The sequence below is a fragment of the Barbus barbus genome (genome assembly GCF_936440315.1).
Source record: "Barbus barbus genome assembly, chromosome: 39".
Lineage (NCBI taxonomy): Eukaryota > Metazoa > Chordata > Actinopteri > Cypriniformes > Cyprinidae > Barbus > Barbus barbus.
In genome coordinates this window covers 25,090,623-25,105,223 of record NC_136717.1, presented here as the reverse complement: position 1 = coordinate 25,105,223, position 14,601 = coordinate 25,090,623, and the positions used below count along the sequence as shown (strand labels likewise).

At 37.1% G+C, this 14,601-nt stretch overlaps 1 protein-coding gene across 4 annotated transcripts in view; it reads left to right on the top strand.

The window, feature by feature from the left end:
• LOC306858812 (nucleosome assembly protein 1-like 1) overlaps positions 1–13,723 on the top strand; it is a 15,597-nt gene extending 1,874 nt beyond the window's left edge. Inside the window, exons 2-16 of one of the 4 annotated variants that reach the window (XM_079399559.1) lie at positions 865–898; positions 2,882–2,967; positions 4,782–4,884; positions 5,135–5,276; positions 6,053–6,133; positions 6,259–6,387; positions 7,109–7,180; positions 7,255–7,394; positions 7,471–7,616; positions 7,734–7,753; positions 8,458–8,580; positions 8,665–8,697; positions 8,778–8,828; positions 11,052–11,083; positions 12,301–13,458. In XM_079399559.1, the coding sequence (XP_079255685.1) occupies positions 882–898; positions 2,882–2,967; positions 4,782–4,884; positions 5,135–5,276; positions 6,053–6,133; positions 6,259–6,387; positions 7,109–7,180; positions 7,255–7,394; positions 7,471–7,616; positions 7,734–7,753; positions 8,458–8,580; positions 8,665–8,697; positions 8,778–8,828; positions 11,052–11,057 (1,149 nt within the window). In that variant the 5' untranslated portion in view covers positions 865–881 and the 3' untranslated portion in view covers positions 11,058–11,083; positions 12,301–13,458. Of the gene's footprint in view, positions 1–864; positions 899–2,881; positions 2,968–4,781; positions 4,885–5,134; positions 5,277–6,052; positions 6,146–6,258; positions 6,388–7,108; positions 7,181–7,254; positions 7,395–7,470; positions 7,617–7,733; positions 7,754–8,457; positions 8,581–8,664; positions 8,698–8,777; positions 8,829–11,051; positions 11,084–12,300 lie in introns of all 4 variants that reach the window. The other 3 variants (XM_079399558.1, XM_079399557.1, XM_079399556.1) reach the window with 3 other exon arrangements.
• The last annotated feature ends 878 nt before the right edge of the window (positions 13,724–14,601 follow it).

Below are 14,601 nucleotides of genomic sequence, written 5' to 3'. Positions count from 1 at the left end.
TTTGGAAATGTGTTGGTCATGGTTTGGGAATCCTAAAGAGGTTTTAACAAGTGCGTTGAACCTTTGCTCCCAGGTCGGCTAGATTTTGCAAGGTTTAAAGGCTTGCTTTCATTGCTGAAGAATGCTTATCAGAGTCTGGAGGAAATGTGCCAGGAACTTTGTCCCGGTATTGTGACGTCTTGTTGTGAAATAAGGTGATCCGTTGCTGCTATGGTTTGGGAAACTCTTATGTGTGTGTGTATTGACAGGTTTCAGCTGTCTGATCTTGACGCAGACAGAAAGAGGAAGAGATTAACCTTCAAATCTGTCAAGAATGGATGTTGCCAGGGCGGTGTCAGGTCTTCATGTTATTGATCTTCTACAGGTGAAGAGCAGCGGAGGCTGAGAAGAGAACATTCTGTCTGTAGCAATCAGCTCGTGAATGAATGAAGTTGCTCGCGCTTGCCGCTGGAGGTCTGGATGTGGGTGTCTGAGCCCGTGTTTGAGCCGACTGTGCGTTGGAGTTGGCTCGTATGCAGGTCGGGCCCTGACAAATGGATCCAGTCTGATTCAGAGCTGAAGATAGTGGTTCACACCTTTGATGTTTCCAGCTAATCGATCCTATAAACCCCCAGGGGTTGAATCTCTACCACTGAAGTTTTCTATCACGGTGATGGCGTTTCAATACATTTGCTCCACCGTTAGACATTGACACATCTGGATGCTTCTGTTATGCATCTAAATAGTTGAACTTGTTAATATTGGCTGCCTGAGTCATCCTAATACAGTCACCTTACTGACAAGACCATCAGCGACCGAATTTAGCTTGAGGCTGTTGAACATAATGGACAGCATTAACATTTTCCTTTGTTTTTTTCACTCTAGGAAACAAAAGGTGAAACATGGCAGATCTTGACAAGTAAGTGCTTGTTCGCCTATTAAAGAGATTTTATTTCTCACTGTCATCTCGCTTCTCAGTTTGACAGCTTATTGTATTGGCGGCCCTTCACATTCTTAGCTTAAATCGCTGTCTGTTGTTTGTGCGGGATATGGTGCATAAACACCCCTCTAGGTTTTTTTGTTTTGTTTTTTGTGTAGCCCTCAAGGAACTCATCTAAACACCGCATCCAGTCCTAACCTCTTTCCTCCCTGTTAGAGACTTTCTAGGGCTAGCAACACATCGTCTGCATGCTATGAAATCTGTTTTATTTTTTCCCAGATTCTGTTTTTGTTTAAAACCTAGTTTTTAATGGTTAAATGAGATTTTATTAATCAAAAAGCATGTCTAATTAAAATCATGAAACTTAAACTATTTAACATTTTAATTGGTTAAACTTTGAATAATTTGAAGTGCCCCTATTATGCCTTTTCGAATATTACCTTTCATGCAGTGTGTCATGTAGCAGTATGTGAACATAAACTTTCTGCAAGGTTGTGAAGCCGAAAGTGCACGATATATAAAGTTATTATCTATAAAATATTGTCGGCTCGCAATCACCTAAACGAGTTGTTAGGAATTAAAATCTTATTCTCTTACGGCTGTACGTCACGAAGTAAGACATTTGCCAATCACAAAGGACTGCGTCATCTGACCAATCACAGCAGCGAGTGCTCACGGAAAGGAGGAGTTTAGAGAGACTGATTCTTTGAACTGCTTCGCACGAATCGTTTAGGAATCATTTAGAAAGGAGGTAAAATTAAAGCTATTTCTTGAGAAAACTAAACTGTTTTTTGACCTTGGATGCATGTAAACCTGTTTTAGGAGACTCATAAAACAATATTAGCAACCTTAAAAATGGCATAATAGGGGCACTTTAATGTTTAGGGCCGTATGTTTTATTTTGACCAAATTCTGCGTTTTAGCATGTCTAATTATTTGAATGCATAAAACGCGTTTAATTTATTCTTATGATAGCCTTATCTAATTTTTTTTTTTTTCTCAGTGATTCCGTGTTGTGTATTTTATTTTTTTCTGGTTCTCAAATGAAGGCATAAAATATTAATTTAATTTAATGAAAATTAAACCCTTTATATTTTGAAAATAAAGGTGATTTACTACTACAATTAAAACTTGAAGAAATATTGTATGATTATTCCTTAAATAAGGTTTTAATAATGATGTATTTCTGCCGCAGTGTCTTCAAGTTAAACCAAACTTTTATTTTGATGGGTTGCCGTGAATACCTTTTTAAATTTCTGTGTATATGAGATGCTAGATTTACTCCTATAAAACGGTAAAATCCCTGTGAAGTACTCTCAGAGCATTTCTGGAGTTGTTCATGAATTTGTCCTCATATAGTGAGATGGCAGGCCCTGGAAATGTGATCACCTACTTTTGATTAATTCATCCAAACATTGACTAGTTCCATGGCGTTCCACGTTAAACTGTAAATTCCTTTTTTAAAACTGGATTCCGCAATTCCGTCCGCGTTTTCCACATTGCATAAATGCCCTACAAGCATTTATGCTATGCCAAACACGTGTTTGCAACCCTACAACCAAGGGTTCACTCACTTGACACTTCTGTGACACGAGCAATACACCTGTTACTCACCACAGAAACTTCCTGTGTGCTATAGATGTGATACTATTTCACATGCACCTGCATTTTTATTTCAGCTAAGATAACAATTGGATATACTCAGTGCTTCAGACCCTGCCTAACATTTAGCACTGAAGATATAAGTTTAAATGCACAATGATGAACTTACTCTAAGAGAATGTTGTTTTCTATGCCAAGCTCTTATCTTAAAGTAGGAAATACTGATTGCTCGTGATATGACTTTTCTTGGTCACGTTAGCTCTCTCATGGCACTTGGTTGCATTAACATCGATAGAACGGAAACGGAAGACCCACAAAGCTAGTAGGCTAAATGTTTAATCCCTGATTGTGTTTTCACAGTAAAGACCAGACTGAAATGGACCCAGCAGATATGGAGGATGTTGAAGAGGTGGAGGAAGAGGAAACTGGGGAAGACAACAGTAAAGGTATGACCTTTTTCCCCTTCTCATTTCCTGTGAACAAGAGGTTGACCAGTAGTTGGTTTTGCTGATACTAAAATTGGAAAATAAAATAGGCGGATAACTAGCAAATCGCTGTAATATGAATGAAAAACTTCCACTTAATGTAAAAGTGCTGAACTTTTATTACAAAATTAACAGTAATGACTTAACTATGATAATATTTTATAATTAAATTAAATTAAAATACAAAAATTAGCTAAGTTTATCACTATACTGTTTTTGTTTAAGTGAAATACTGTCTCATTATGAATGTCTACTGTGCTCACGTTTTAAGATGTGTATGTTTTACCTAGCTTTTGTTTCTTTTGCACATAACTACTTCATAAAGATTATTTGTTGGAACACAGAAACATTTGGGAAAACTAAAATAAAGTGTCCTTCATTGGCGGTGCATTGTGTATCACTGAGTAATTAAAAACTATTGCTGTTGATTTTTACGGTAAGAGAGAGTTCAGCAAAGCAGCTATTTGTGCTGGTTAATTGGTAATAACTACCTCTTGTGTAATGCACCGATTATTGCTCCTATTCGAGAGGACAGGTTGATCAGTCAACTTTTGCTATTTGCATTGCAAATCATCACAACCAGACCAGGTTTGTGTCGTAAGTTGCAGTGACTTCTGATACTTGAAACTGTACAGCTTAATTGAAAGCATTGATAAAACCGCAGTGTTTGATCACTTAATGTCAAATGCTAAGTATATATACATGGAGCGACAGCTCGAATGCAAATTTCTTTCAGGAAGTTCCTAGAGATGATCCGATTGGCTAAAATGAATTGTGTATAAAATTGTATCAGATTTCCCATCACTCTCCATCAGTGAGTTCATAGTGTGTTTTTATCGTCTAGATTCCAGAGTCTCTTTGCTCTGGTTTACTTCACTAGGCCACTGTGGAGGAAAAGTAAATGCCGTCTGTCATGGATTCTTATTGCTGACAGTCATTAGGAAAAGGCTATGCACACGTTTGCACTGACATTTTTCATGTTTAGTAACAGGATATCAGTCCGTAACCTCAGTGACCTTAGCGGTGTTTAGCAATTGGACCGAACCACTGGGCAGGACCATGAGTATTAGAGGGTTTAATACTAAATAATACAGGGATTGGAAAGATGGCTTCAGTCGCGCTGACCTCGCCTCTGTTTGCTACTGTTTATTTTTGGGATGAAAAGAACATTTTTTTTTTGACCCTCGGTGAAGAAGGTGCCCTAGATCTGAGAGCCGTATTAAAGGATTGATTTTTTTTTTTTTTTTTTTTTTTTTTATAGATTTAATATTTTTTTATTTTTAGTTAAATATAAATTAATCCAAAGAAATTATTTTAGATTTCTTTTTAGATTTATTATATTACTTGGCACCTCATTTTCTTTTTCTTTTTTGTTATATTGGATATTTATTTTTCAGTTACGCCTTATTTTAAGATGTCTTTGTTACAGTGTTTTTTTTCAATTAAAGTATGTGGTGATAACTACATGTACTTACTACATGGTTAGGGTTAGGCTACTTGCATGTAATCATGCATAATTTATTGTTATTATAATAAGTACATGTAACTTGTGTAACAAGGACACCATAAAGTGTATTTATACTCGTGTATACGAGTTGTCAATATTGTATGTAAACATGATTCAATTTCAATTTAAAGCACAGTACTGGCATGGTTAATATAAATGTCAGTCTCTGCCTTTTGTTATTCTTTGGTGCTTCTGTGATGCCGAGCTTGATTTGTAATCGCTTCCTGCTGTGAGCGTCAGTTGATGATTGTGTTCGCTCTGGTTTTAGCACGTCAGCTGACGATGCAGATGATGCAGAACCCTCAGATTCTTGCGGCGCTGCAGGAGAGGTTGGACGGGCTCGTGGGATCTCCCTCAGGGTACATGGAGAGGTACGTGCCCACGCAGAGCACAACTTCAAATAGCTCCCTTGTTTCCCATTGGCTGCATCTAATTTCCCTACTTTGCCAACACCGATTGAATTAAATGTTTCTAATTTTGGCCCGATCCTGTTCCCTGATTCCTTTCTGAACGGTGTCAAGCATCTCTTTTTACTCACTCCATACAAAACGATGATCCTGAGTCATTCATGAATCATCAGCAGTGTGTCATTTGCACCGTGTGTTTGTGGTATCTACGCAGCTTACCAAAGGTGGTGAAGAGACGCGTTAATGCCCTTAAGAACCTCCAGGTCAAATGCGCTCACATCGAAGCAAAGTTCTACGAAGAAGTGCACGAACTGGAGCGAAAATACGCCGCTTTGTATCAGCCTCTCTTCGACAAGGTGAGATTTAAAAACCGATGCATTTCTGCTGCCCATCTTTCCTCCAAAATGAAAAACTGTAGCTTTGTTCTTAGAGGTGCAGTTTAAGATGGTGTGTGTCAGAAGGCGGGCTGTACAGTACAATAAAGCGTTTATATTGACCTGCTGCTTCAGCGTTTCCAGCTATAGCAAACACCAAGTGGGCAATCAAGGACACCAGAGACAAACAGCAGCCAGAGAGATGTCTTACAGGAAATAAAACCTGAGCTGTAGCGGTTTGTCCTCTTGTAGCTCTCGCTCACTCTCCCAGTGGAATAGTGACGTCTGAGAGGCTCAATGAAAAGTTGGGCTCCTTCAAAATAAAAATTAAAACGAGTTGACTGACTTTAATCTTACAGTACAAGTGTATTTTTGTGTCAGGATAAAGTCTAGTTCATGTGGTCATTTATTCTGGCCAAGAACTGAGCACTTGGGCATTGTTGTTTTAATAAACTATTACAGTTTTTGTTAATATTCTGAATTAGTTTTTTTTTTTTTTTTTAGTTTTTTTTCATATTTATTTAATTGTTTTAGGTTTATTAATGTTTATGAAGGGCCAGTAATATTAATTTGAGTTTTTTTCTTAGTAATCCAAACATTGTGACAATAACCCTGCTTGGACATAAAGATTCAGATTTACAGCGACATCGGTTTATATTTTGTGTAGTTTATTTTAAATTGTTTAATGCACTATATTTAAATAGTTTAGTTTTAACTTCTAGAAATGCCTCTGATTAATGTTTAAAAACTGTTTTTAGCGGAGCGATATCGTGAGAGCAGCATACGAACCCACAGATGAGGAGTGTGAGTGGAAACCAGATGAAGAGGAAGAGCTGACAGTAAGTAAGCAGGTACAGGTGATCCATACCTGCATGCTCTTCAAATACCACCTCATTTACATACTGTATAATATGCTTTGTTCAGTTATAGCCTGACTCTATATATTGGTATTTGTCCTCATCAGGAGGAAATGAAGGAAAAGGCCAAAGTGGAGGAAGAGAAGAAAGACGAGGAGAAGGAAGACCCGAAAGGAATCCCAGAATTCTGGCTCACAGTTTTCAAGAACGTCGACCTTCTCAGCGAAATGCTGCAGGTAGGGAGAGAACGGGCAAACGCAGGGCACACGAGGGAGCGATTGAGAGTGTAGCAGTGTTCAAAAGCAGGTCATGCATCATGGGTATTTACAGTGGGAGATTTCTCTTTGGGAAATGTCCTTGCTGCCATCTTGTGGTGCAAAAAGGCACCTTGCATCTTGAAGATAAAGGCATAGTGAAGCTACATGCATCTAACTTTATTGATGCAACTGTGTTTGGTTTCACTCAGAATTTAATGTATAAGTTCATTTGGGTTGGTTAATGTCACTTACATATGTTAAATATCATTTTCTTCAGAGCAGTTGTTCAAACTTTCATACAAATGGTCAAATCAAACTTGATTAAAGGCCGTAGGTCAAAAGTAAATGTTATATCAACTGTATTATAATATATAGTTGTGTATGTATTTATATTTAATATTTATATAGTTTTAATATAATGTAGTTTTAGTATATTTTTACATTTAAATGCAAATATTAATTAGAAATGAAAATATGCTTCAGTGAGATGTTTAATATTTTGTTTATTTATTTTTATTTTTTCCCCCTTCTCCTGTGATATACCAAAGACCAAAAGTAAATGTTGCAGTACGTCAATCATAATGTTTGTATATGTATATGTATATAAGTTTTTTTTTTTTTTCTTTTTTTTTTTTACAGAATTTTTGGAACTGATTTTAGTATTTAGAAGCATTTCATTTATTTTGTATTTCTTGTCCAGGAGCATGATGAACCAATCCTTAAGCACTTACAAGACATTAAAGTAAAATTCTCAGATGCAGGCCAGCCAATGGTGAGTCTGACAGTCTCTTTGTCTCCTGTATGCTGTCTTAATCTCAGTTTACTCACAGTTCGGTCTCTTTTCAGAGTTTCACATTAGAGTTCCACTTTGAACCCAACGATTTCTTCACACAAACAGTCCTGACAAAGACCTACAAAATGAGGTCTGAGCCAGACGAGTCGGATCCCTTCTCTTTCGACGGGCCAGAGATCATGGGCTGCACGGGGTACGGCTCAACCCTTGACTTTCTCTCTGTTAGCTTTGATAGCATTAGTTACATTAGAGACTGACTCTGTTTTCAGGTGCACGATCGACTGGGTTAAGGGAAAGAACGTCACATTGAAAACCATTAAGAAGAAACAGAAACATAAGGGACGTGGCACAGTGAGGACGGTCACCAAGACAGTCCCCAATGATTCCTTCTTCAATTTCTTCTCTCCACCTGAAGGTAAAACCCCCCTCAAAACTACCACATCACTGATTATCCATGTGTCAGTCTGTTTACTTGTTTATATTATTTTAGTAGAATAGCATTTGCTGATGATAAACTTTCTTTTCTTTACAGTTCCAGAAAGCGGTGAACTGGTGAGTAACTGATTTTATTCCTAGCCATGAACTTCATGAACGTTTTGTCACTATTTTTGTACTATTTTTAACGTAAACAGACAATGATTTTATAACTGATGTATTTTAAAGTGTCACCTTGCTGTTTTTAGATCTTAGCCTTATATAGTTTCTTGTTAATTGTGTGACTTGAATTTACTCTTTTTACAGAGTAAAATTAATACATTTTAAAATTTTGATATGCATGACCAGGGCCTAAAATTAACATTTTGCCACATCTTCCAATGGAAATTGACTTCAGAGAATTTACTGGCCTTGAAACCATTTAATTATTATTTGTTTTTTTAAAAGGGCATAACAAATTAGGGAAATGTCTAATTACTGCTGTAATTATTGATTATTCTTATTTAATCACATAATGTTATCAAATGTGACTCAATCTCACATATGTGTACACTATGATGCAGTCTTTGCAATTTGACAATCACGCTAAACTATATTGCATTCTCAGGCATTGCTAGAATTATCAAAAGTTACCAACCAACTGCTGTGTAACAGTTTCATACACTTGCTGTTTTTTTCCTTCTATTTGGTGCTTGCTGAGTGTTAATTCTAGGCTCTGTGCATGACTGATTTATCAGATTGGTGAATGTTATTTTGGCTGGTAATCATGAAGTCTCATTATTATAAGAGTGTCTGATGGCTTGTTTTTGCCGTGTGTTCAGGACGAGGACTCTGAGGCCGTGTTGGCAGCAGACTTTGAGATCGGTCACTTCATCCGTGAGCGGATCGTGCCCAGGGCAGTGCTATACTTCACCGGCGAGGCCATCGAAGATGACGATGATGACGTGAGTGAACGGTAGCCATCCTCTGTCATGAAGTCAAACGATGCCTTATTTCCAACCGTCTGACCGCTGTGTTTGTTTTTGTAGTATGACGAGGAGGGAGAGGAAGCCGATGATGAGGTTAGTTTTCTTCTGTTTGTCTGTTTTTATCAGCGTTATTCCTCTAGATGTTTGTAAACCGATGTGCTTGTAACTTGCAGGAGGGTGAAGAGGAGGCCGACGAGGAGAACGATCCAGACTATGAGCCCAAGGTAAGATCCAGACGTCCATCAGTGCTCCTCATGGCAGGCTGGTACTGAGATCTCAACATACAGAATACATACTGTCACCTCCACTCATGCATCTCTGCCTCTCTCGCCCTCAAACGCTGATTCTCCTGCCAAAAAACATTTATTCACCATTTCTTAACTTCTGGTTTATTTACTGTAATTTTGGTCCGCTCGAGAGAGAAATCCAAATGAGAACAGATCATTTTTTGCAGAGTAGATAAATGGCCGCAGTGTTTGTAGCATCTCTGTGAACGTCAGACCTTTTTAACCCTGATTTATAAATACTACACTGCAGTTCTGTGGGTATTTTTGTTTCTCTGCTCTAAAATTCCTAGTAGCACATCTAAAGCAACAGCATTGAATGTACACTGACCTACAGAGGTCAATTTAATGGTCAATTATCACCTTCCTTTTCCCATTTTTCTCTGAATCTGAGCATAGTTGAGTAATACACCAGTGCTTTCTCCAAGGGGTCAAAGTTCAGGGTGGGAATGTTAATGGATGCTTCTCTTCCATTATTATTGAACTCATCCATTTGTATGGCTGCATGTGTTAACATATGTTATCTCACTAGATTTGTAACGCAAATCATTTATAAACCTTTATAATAATGCGATCGATTGTACATCACGATTTCAAAATAAAAGTTTGACTTTGCATGTGGCCAAACATTAAAATGAAATGGGTTTAAAAGTTTTTGAAAGGCATGAAACATCACAAGGCCGTTAGCGCCCTCTGCAGGTATTGTTTATAATATAGGCATATTCAAGATTCAAGATTTTTATTTGTCACATACACAATTATACAGCGTATAACCAGCAGTGAAATGTAAGTCAGGTCCGCTCCAAGGACAGTGCAATTGTATAGACAAATATTAAGAAAAAGAAAAGTAGAGGAAAAAATAAAATAAAAGATGAAAAAAATATAACTATAAATGTGCAGGTCAGTATGTTGTTGACATAAATAGTAATATAACAGGAATGTGCAAAAAAGTTGTACAGGGTATTTAAATAGCAGCATATGAGGTAGAAAAAATTCTGAAGCTTATTGATATAGTGATGTTAACATGGAGTCATGTGATGTTATGACACAGAGTTAGAGTTTAGGAGCCTGATGGCCTGGGGGAAGAAGCTCCTCCTAAGTCTCTCAGTCTTTGCCATCAGGCTACGGAAGCGCTTACCAGATGGAAGCAAAGTGAATAGACGGTTACCAGGGTGATTTGAGTCCTTGATGATTTTGACGGCTCTTTTGGAGCGTATTACATGTATTTTAACTGTGAAACAATGTAATTAACAATAAAACCATGTAATTACTTGGTTTTGATACATACTTTGAGCCTATTATTATACATTAGTTTATATATAAATAGTCATATTAAAGCCTGTTTTTCAGCTCATAATTTTCCAGGTGTAGGATACAGCTTTCTTCAGGTCAATCATTCATGAAGAAAAAAATCAGTTTGAATAAGGAAAGCAGTGTCTTTGACGTATTATCCTTTCAAATGTTAAAGTTGCCACAGTTGTTGTGTTTGCATGTGCAGCACTTTATTTGTACCATTTTGTTTTTAGTTTATTTATCAGGTAGTTTCAAGGGAAATCATTTTCAAATTTAAATTTTTTTTGGTTTGTTCGCCAAATAACCCTGTGTATGTGTCCACCCCCACAACCCCCCAACCCTCGGGAAAAAAGTTCAGGCTTAGGATTTTTTTTGCTTTAACTATTAGTACTATTACATACTAATACAGAAATAATGATGATAATCATGAGCATTTAAGAAATGTAATATTTTTAAACCATAAAGTTACAATGCTAATATTTATGGATGACTTCATTTATTAATTTTACTCTTCACTCTGAAAAAGTACATTTTAATTTCTTCGCATATTGCAATTTCGGTTTTATTTTAGTTCGTGCAGCTCTACCTCCTTGGTTTAATTTGAGTATATTATACACAATACTTCACTGTTCAACCGAATCTCTGTTCTGGATGGGATTGAAGCATCACTGCAGGTTTATCTCCTCAGCGTTGTTCACGAACATCTGTCTTCAGCATGCCAGTCTCTTTACTCAAAGCATGCACTTGACTAATCAAACTGAATTACAGTAGGACTGACTTTGTAAGCGAAGACATGATTAACATGTTAACATTTCAAGCACTTTGGCATCTCTCTGAATTTGAGTTCCTCTCTAAATTTCTCCTCACTAGGTATAAGTGATGTCTGTAGTAACCCTGCCCTGGTAGGTAACGCTCATGAATTAATGTGACCCTCCTGTTGCCTTTGAATCCCTCCCCATTCCTCCCCATCATTCCCCACACTGACCACTAACACTTGTGCTTGTTTCCTCTCTTTAACCATCGTGAGTTGCCATTAGCATCTGTATTCTTTCTGTATGTTGAAGCATCCGGTTTGCTCTCCAAATATAACCCCAGTTTGACTTGTTCCCCGCTGGAGTCTTTTCACGCTGAGGGTGGAAAAGACCGGCTGCGCTCGTTCTGTCATGCCATTGGTGGAAACCAGTGTCCGTCATTGCTGTGCCATCCCTAGGGCCCTATGAATCGGTTTCATTTTTTTCCCCCGAATTCATCTCTTATTTCAGTTTTAATTTTTCTGGATTCTGTTTAATGGTTAAATTGTTATTAATCAAAATCATATCTAGTTAATCTAGAAGTTTTCTTAAGTTTGACAAATTAAATTCAAGGCCTTATGAAATCCATTTTTGTTTCTCAAACTGTTTTTGTAAATAAAAAAAAATTATGTCTAATTATTTGATAGCATGAAACTTGTGCATTTTAACAGTTTAAGTTTAACATTTTTGGGCCTTATGAAATCCATTTTTATTATCCCTTATTTTTATTTATGCCTTATTCCAGTTTTCAACAATTTATATTCAACAAATTCTATTTTAGGGCCTTGTGAAATCCATTTTTATTTGACCTCAAATTACTTTTTCTGCATTCTTTAGTTTTTTTTTTACAGTAATTTAAGGTTTAATCACCTCAAATTATTTAGAGATCTGATTTTATGCAATAGAAATTAATCAAATGGTGGTAATCAAACGAAGGTGTAAAGCGTTAACAATTTAAAAGTAATCAAATGGTAATTTAAGTTTTTGTTGCACATCGGGGGGGAGAATTGATTGTTCCTTGAAGTTTTAATAATTTGATAAGTTTGAAAAGTGCTGGTTAAAGGTTGTGCAGACCCTTTTTGCGTGTATGTGATTATCAAATAAAAGGGTAAAGTGCTTATGAAGTTGCACTGTAAATTCCACTTACAACTAAATTCCGCTATTCTCCCATTACAGAAATCATAGGGCCCTAGGACCCTTAATTTGTTGCCGTGTGATTTTGATTGGCTGAAACACTTGGGGACCCAACGCCTGAGCTGTTTTAACAATGAAAATACTTTTTGTGCAAAATGCATAACTCTTCCTCGCTCTGTTGGTTTGTTTCACAGAAGGATGCCAACCCTCCAGAGGAGTGCAAACAGCAGTGATGGCGGCGCTACCTCCTTCAGGATCCCCTACACTGTAACGGCTTCAAACAAACATAGTTACTTACCGCCTTACAATGTTTTGTATTTTTCTTGGTAGAAATAATTGAAAAATGAAATAAAAGGGTTTCGAGATTTGTTACAATGGGAAAAAAACCACCACACACAACTCCTCTATCCTCTACCACGGCTCATGACGCATAGTATTTTACTAGACCGGTTTCTTTCATTTTGCTTTTTCGCTGTATAAATAGTTAGAATGCAGAAAATCCCTCGACGCATGACACGTTTCTTCACCGCTAAACTTGTTGGGTTCTCGTGAAGTCTTTTGTATTGCTCGTAGACAACAGCTGTGGAAAGACGGTCCGGTTTACAGTGATTCATTCAGTTAAAATTCCACTAAAGCTGTTGGGAGGCCGTTTAAAGCTCGGTGGAGACTGATGCACATTCCACATCCGTTCCGTCGGCGCTCTGCTGCATGACTCCTTTCTTTTCTATGAGCACTTTGTATTTTCGTCATGTATCTGTAGCCTTTATTTTTTTCCCCCGTCGATTCGACCAATGCTTAACTTTCAACTGGCTTGCCGTTCTTCAGGTGGGTTCTCTGCTCCACGGAATGCACTCGCAACGATCCGAGCGACCTCATTAGAGGATTAGACATGGAACGAGAGAACCTGATTGGAGGAGCCAGTTTAGCTAGTCTCTGATTGGCTGGTTTCTGAGCTCAGCCTTGAGTGATGTTTGTGGTGAAACGCCACCTCTGTTTGGCAGGCCTATCACTGTGAAGGGGTGTGTGTGTGTGTGTGAGTGAGATCGTGTGTGTGTTCAGAGGAAGGTAGTCGAAGTCTCTTCTCACTCGTAGCGCAGCCCAGCAGGTCTGAAGCAGATAGAGCAATATTTTCACCCGGAAAGCCCCACCGCCGTAGTATTCCGTGTCTTGTGGCCCGGCTCTGTCCGGATCACCAGTTAGTTAGTTGTCTGGTGAGCGGTTGAAGCAGCAGGGGTCTTTCTGGTTCCCCTCTGCAGCTGTTGTCAAAGCAAAATGCCATGCTACAAAATACTAATGTACTCAATAACTGTACGTGGATGTATATTCATGAAAAATAAATTGGTAAAACGTGCAATCCTTGATCTATTTCCTTCTGTTCATGTGTAAAGCTTTTTAGTTTAACCAAAGCATTAAGGTTGTAATTTAAACGCTAGTTTTATGTTCGTCAATAGGTGAATATTTGTAATCATTCAATGGCTCCACTAGGGGGCAACGTTGAGTTTAAATTGCCTGAGTTAAATTTGAGCACTCCTGGTCAATTTTGACCTCATTTTATAATAAAGATGTAATGGGTCTGTTACTTATGTCAAAAGATGCAATTAAATGAGGAATTACTTTATATATCATTAATGTTGCTAAAAATACCAAATGATCATCTGTATAAATTTGTAATGGAAGGGAAAAAAAATCAGGAAGAATATTGCACTTGTCCATAATGGTTAATTTTTAATTTTTTTTTGGCTTGTGGACTCCTAATGGAGAATGCAATATTTATTTGAATCAAACATTGCAAAAGTGTTAAATTAGGATGGTTTTACATCGTTTTGTTAATTACATATATATTTGAATTATTACCAGTGCCGTTACAGTATTTAGATACTATTATATTTTTACTAATTTTAATGTTTTTTTTTTTTTTTTTTTAGTACATTAATTGACATGTTGAGCTGAAATATTTAATTTCAGTTTGAGATTATTAGTTTTTAAATTCTGGTTTTCGTTAATTAGAATAACCCTGAGCACACATTGTTTATATAAAAATCCTCTGTATTGTCATTTAGTATTATATCTATATTAACTATTTAAATCTGAAAAATTCATGTTAGTTTTACAAATAGTTGGGTTTTAAATGTAATGTTGTTTATTAGTATTTTTTTTTTAATTCCGATATTAGTTTAAAATCGTAATGTTTTACGAAGTGCTGCTTCAATATTTAATTTATATAGTATTACTTTCAAAATGTTTTTTTTTTTTGTTACCATTAAATTACATAATATAGAATAAGATTGATTCCTAAAAATATAGGCGCCTTGTCTGGTTTTGTGAGACAGTCCATGATGAACTCGTGTGTGTGTGTGTGTGTGTGTACACGTACCTGTTTATGCTACATTGAGGGGGCCAAATGTACCCGTAATGTCCCCACAATTCTCTCACACACACACGTTTGTTTCTGTGCGCGTGCTGATGTTGCGGAGTTGAGCGCGTGCAGTGGGCGG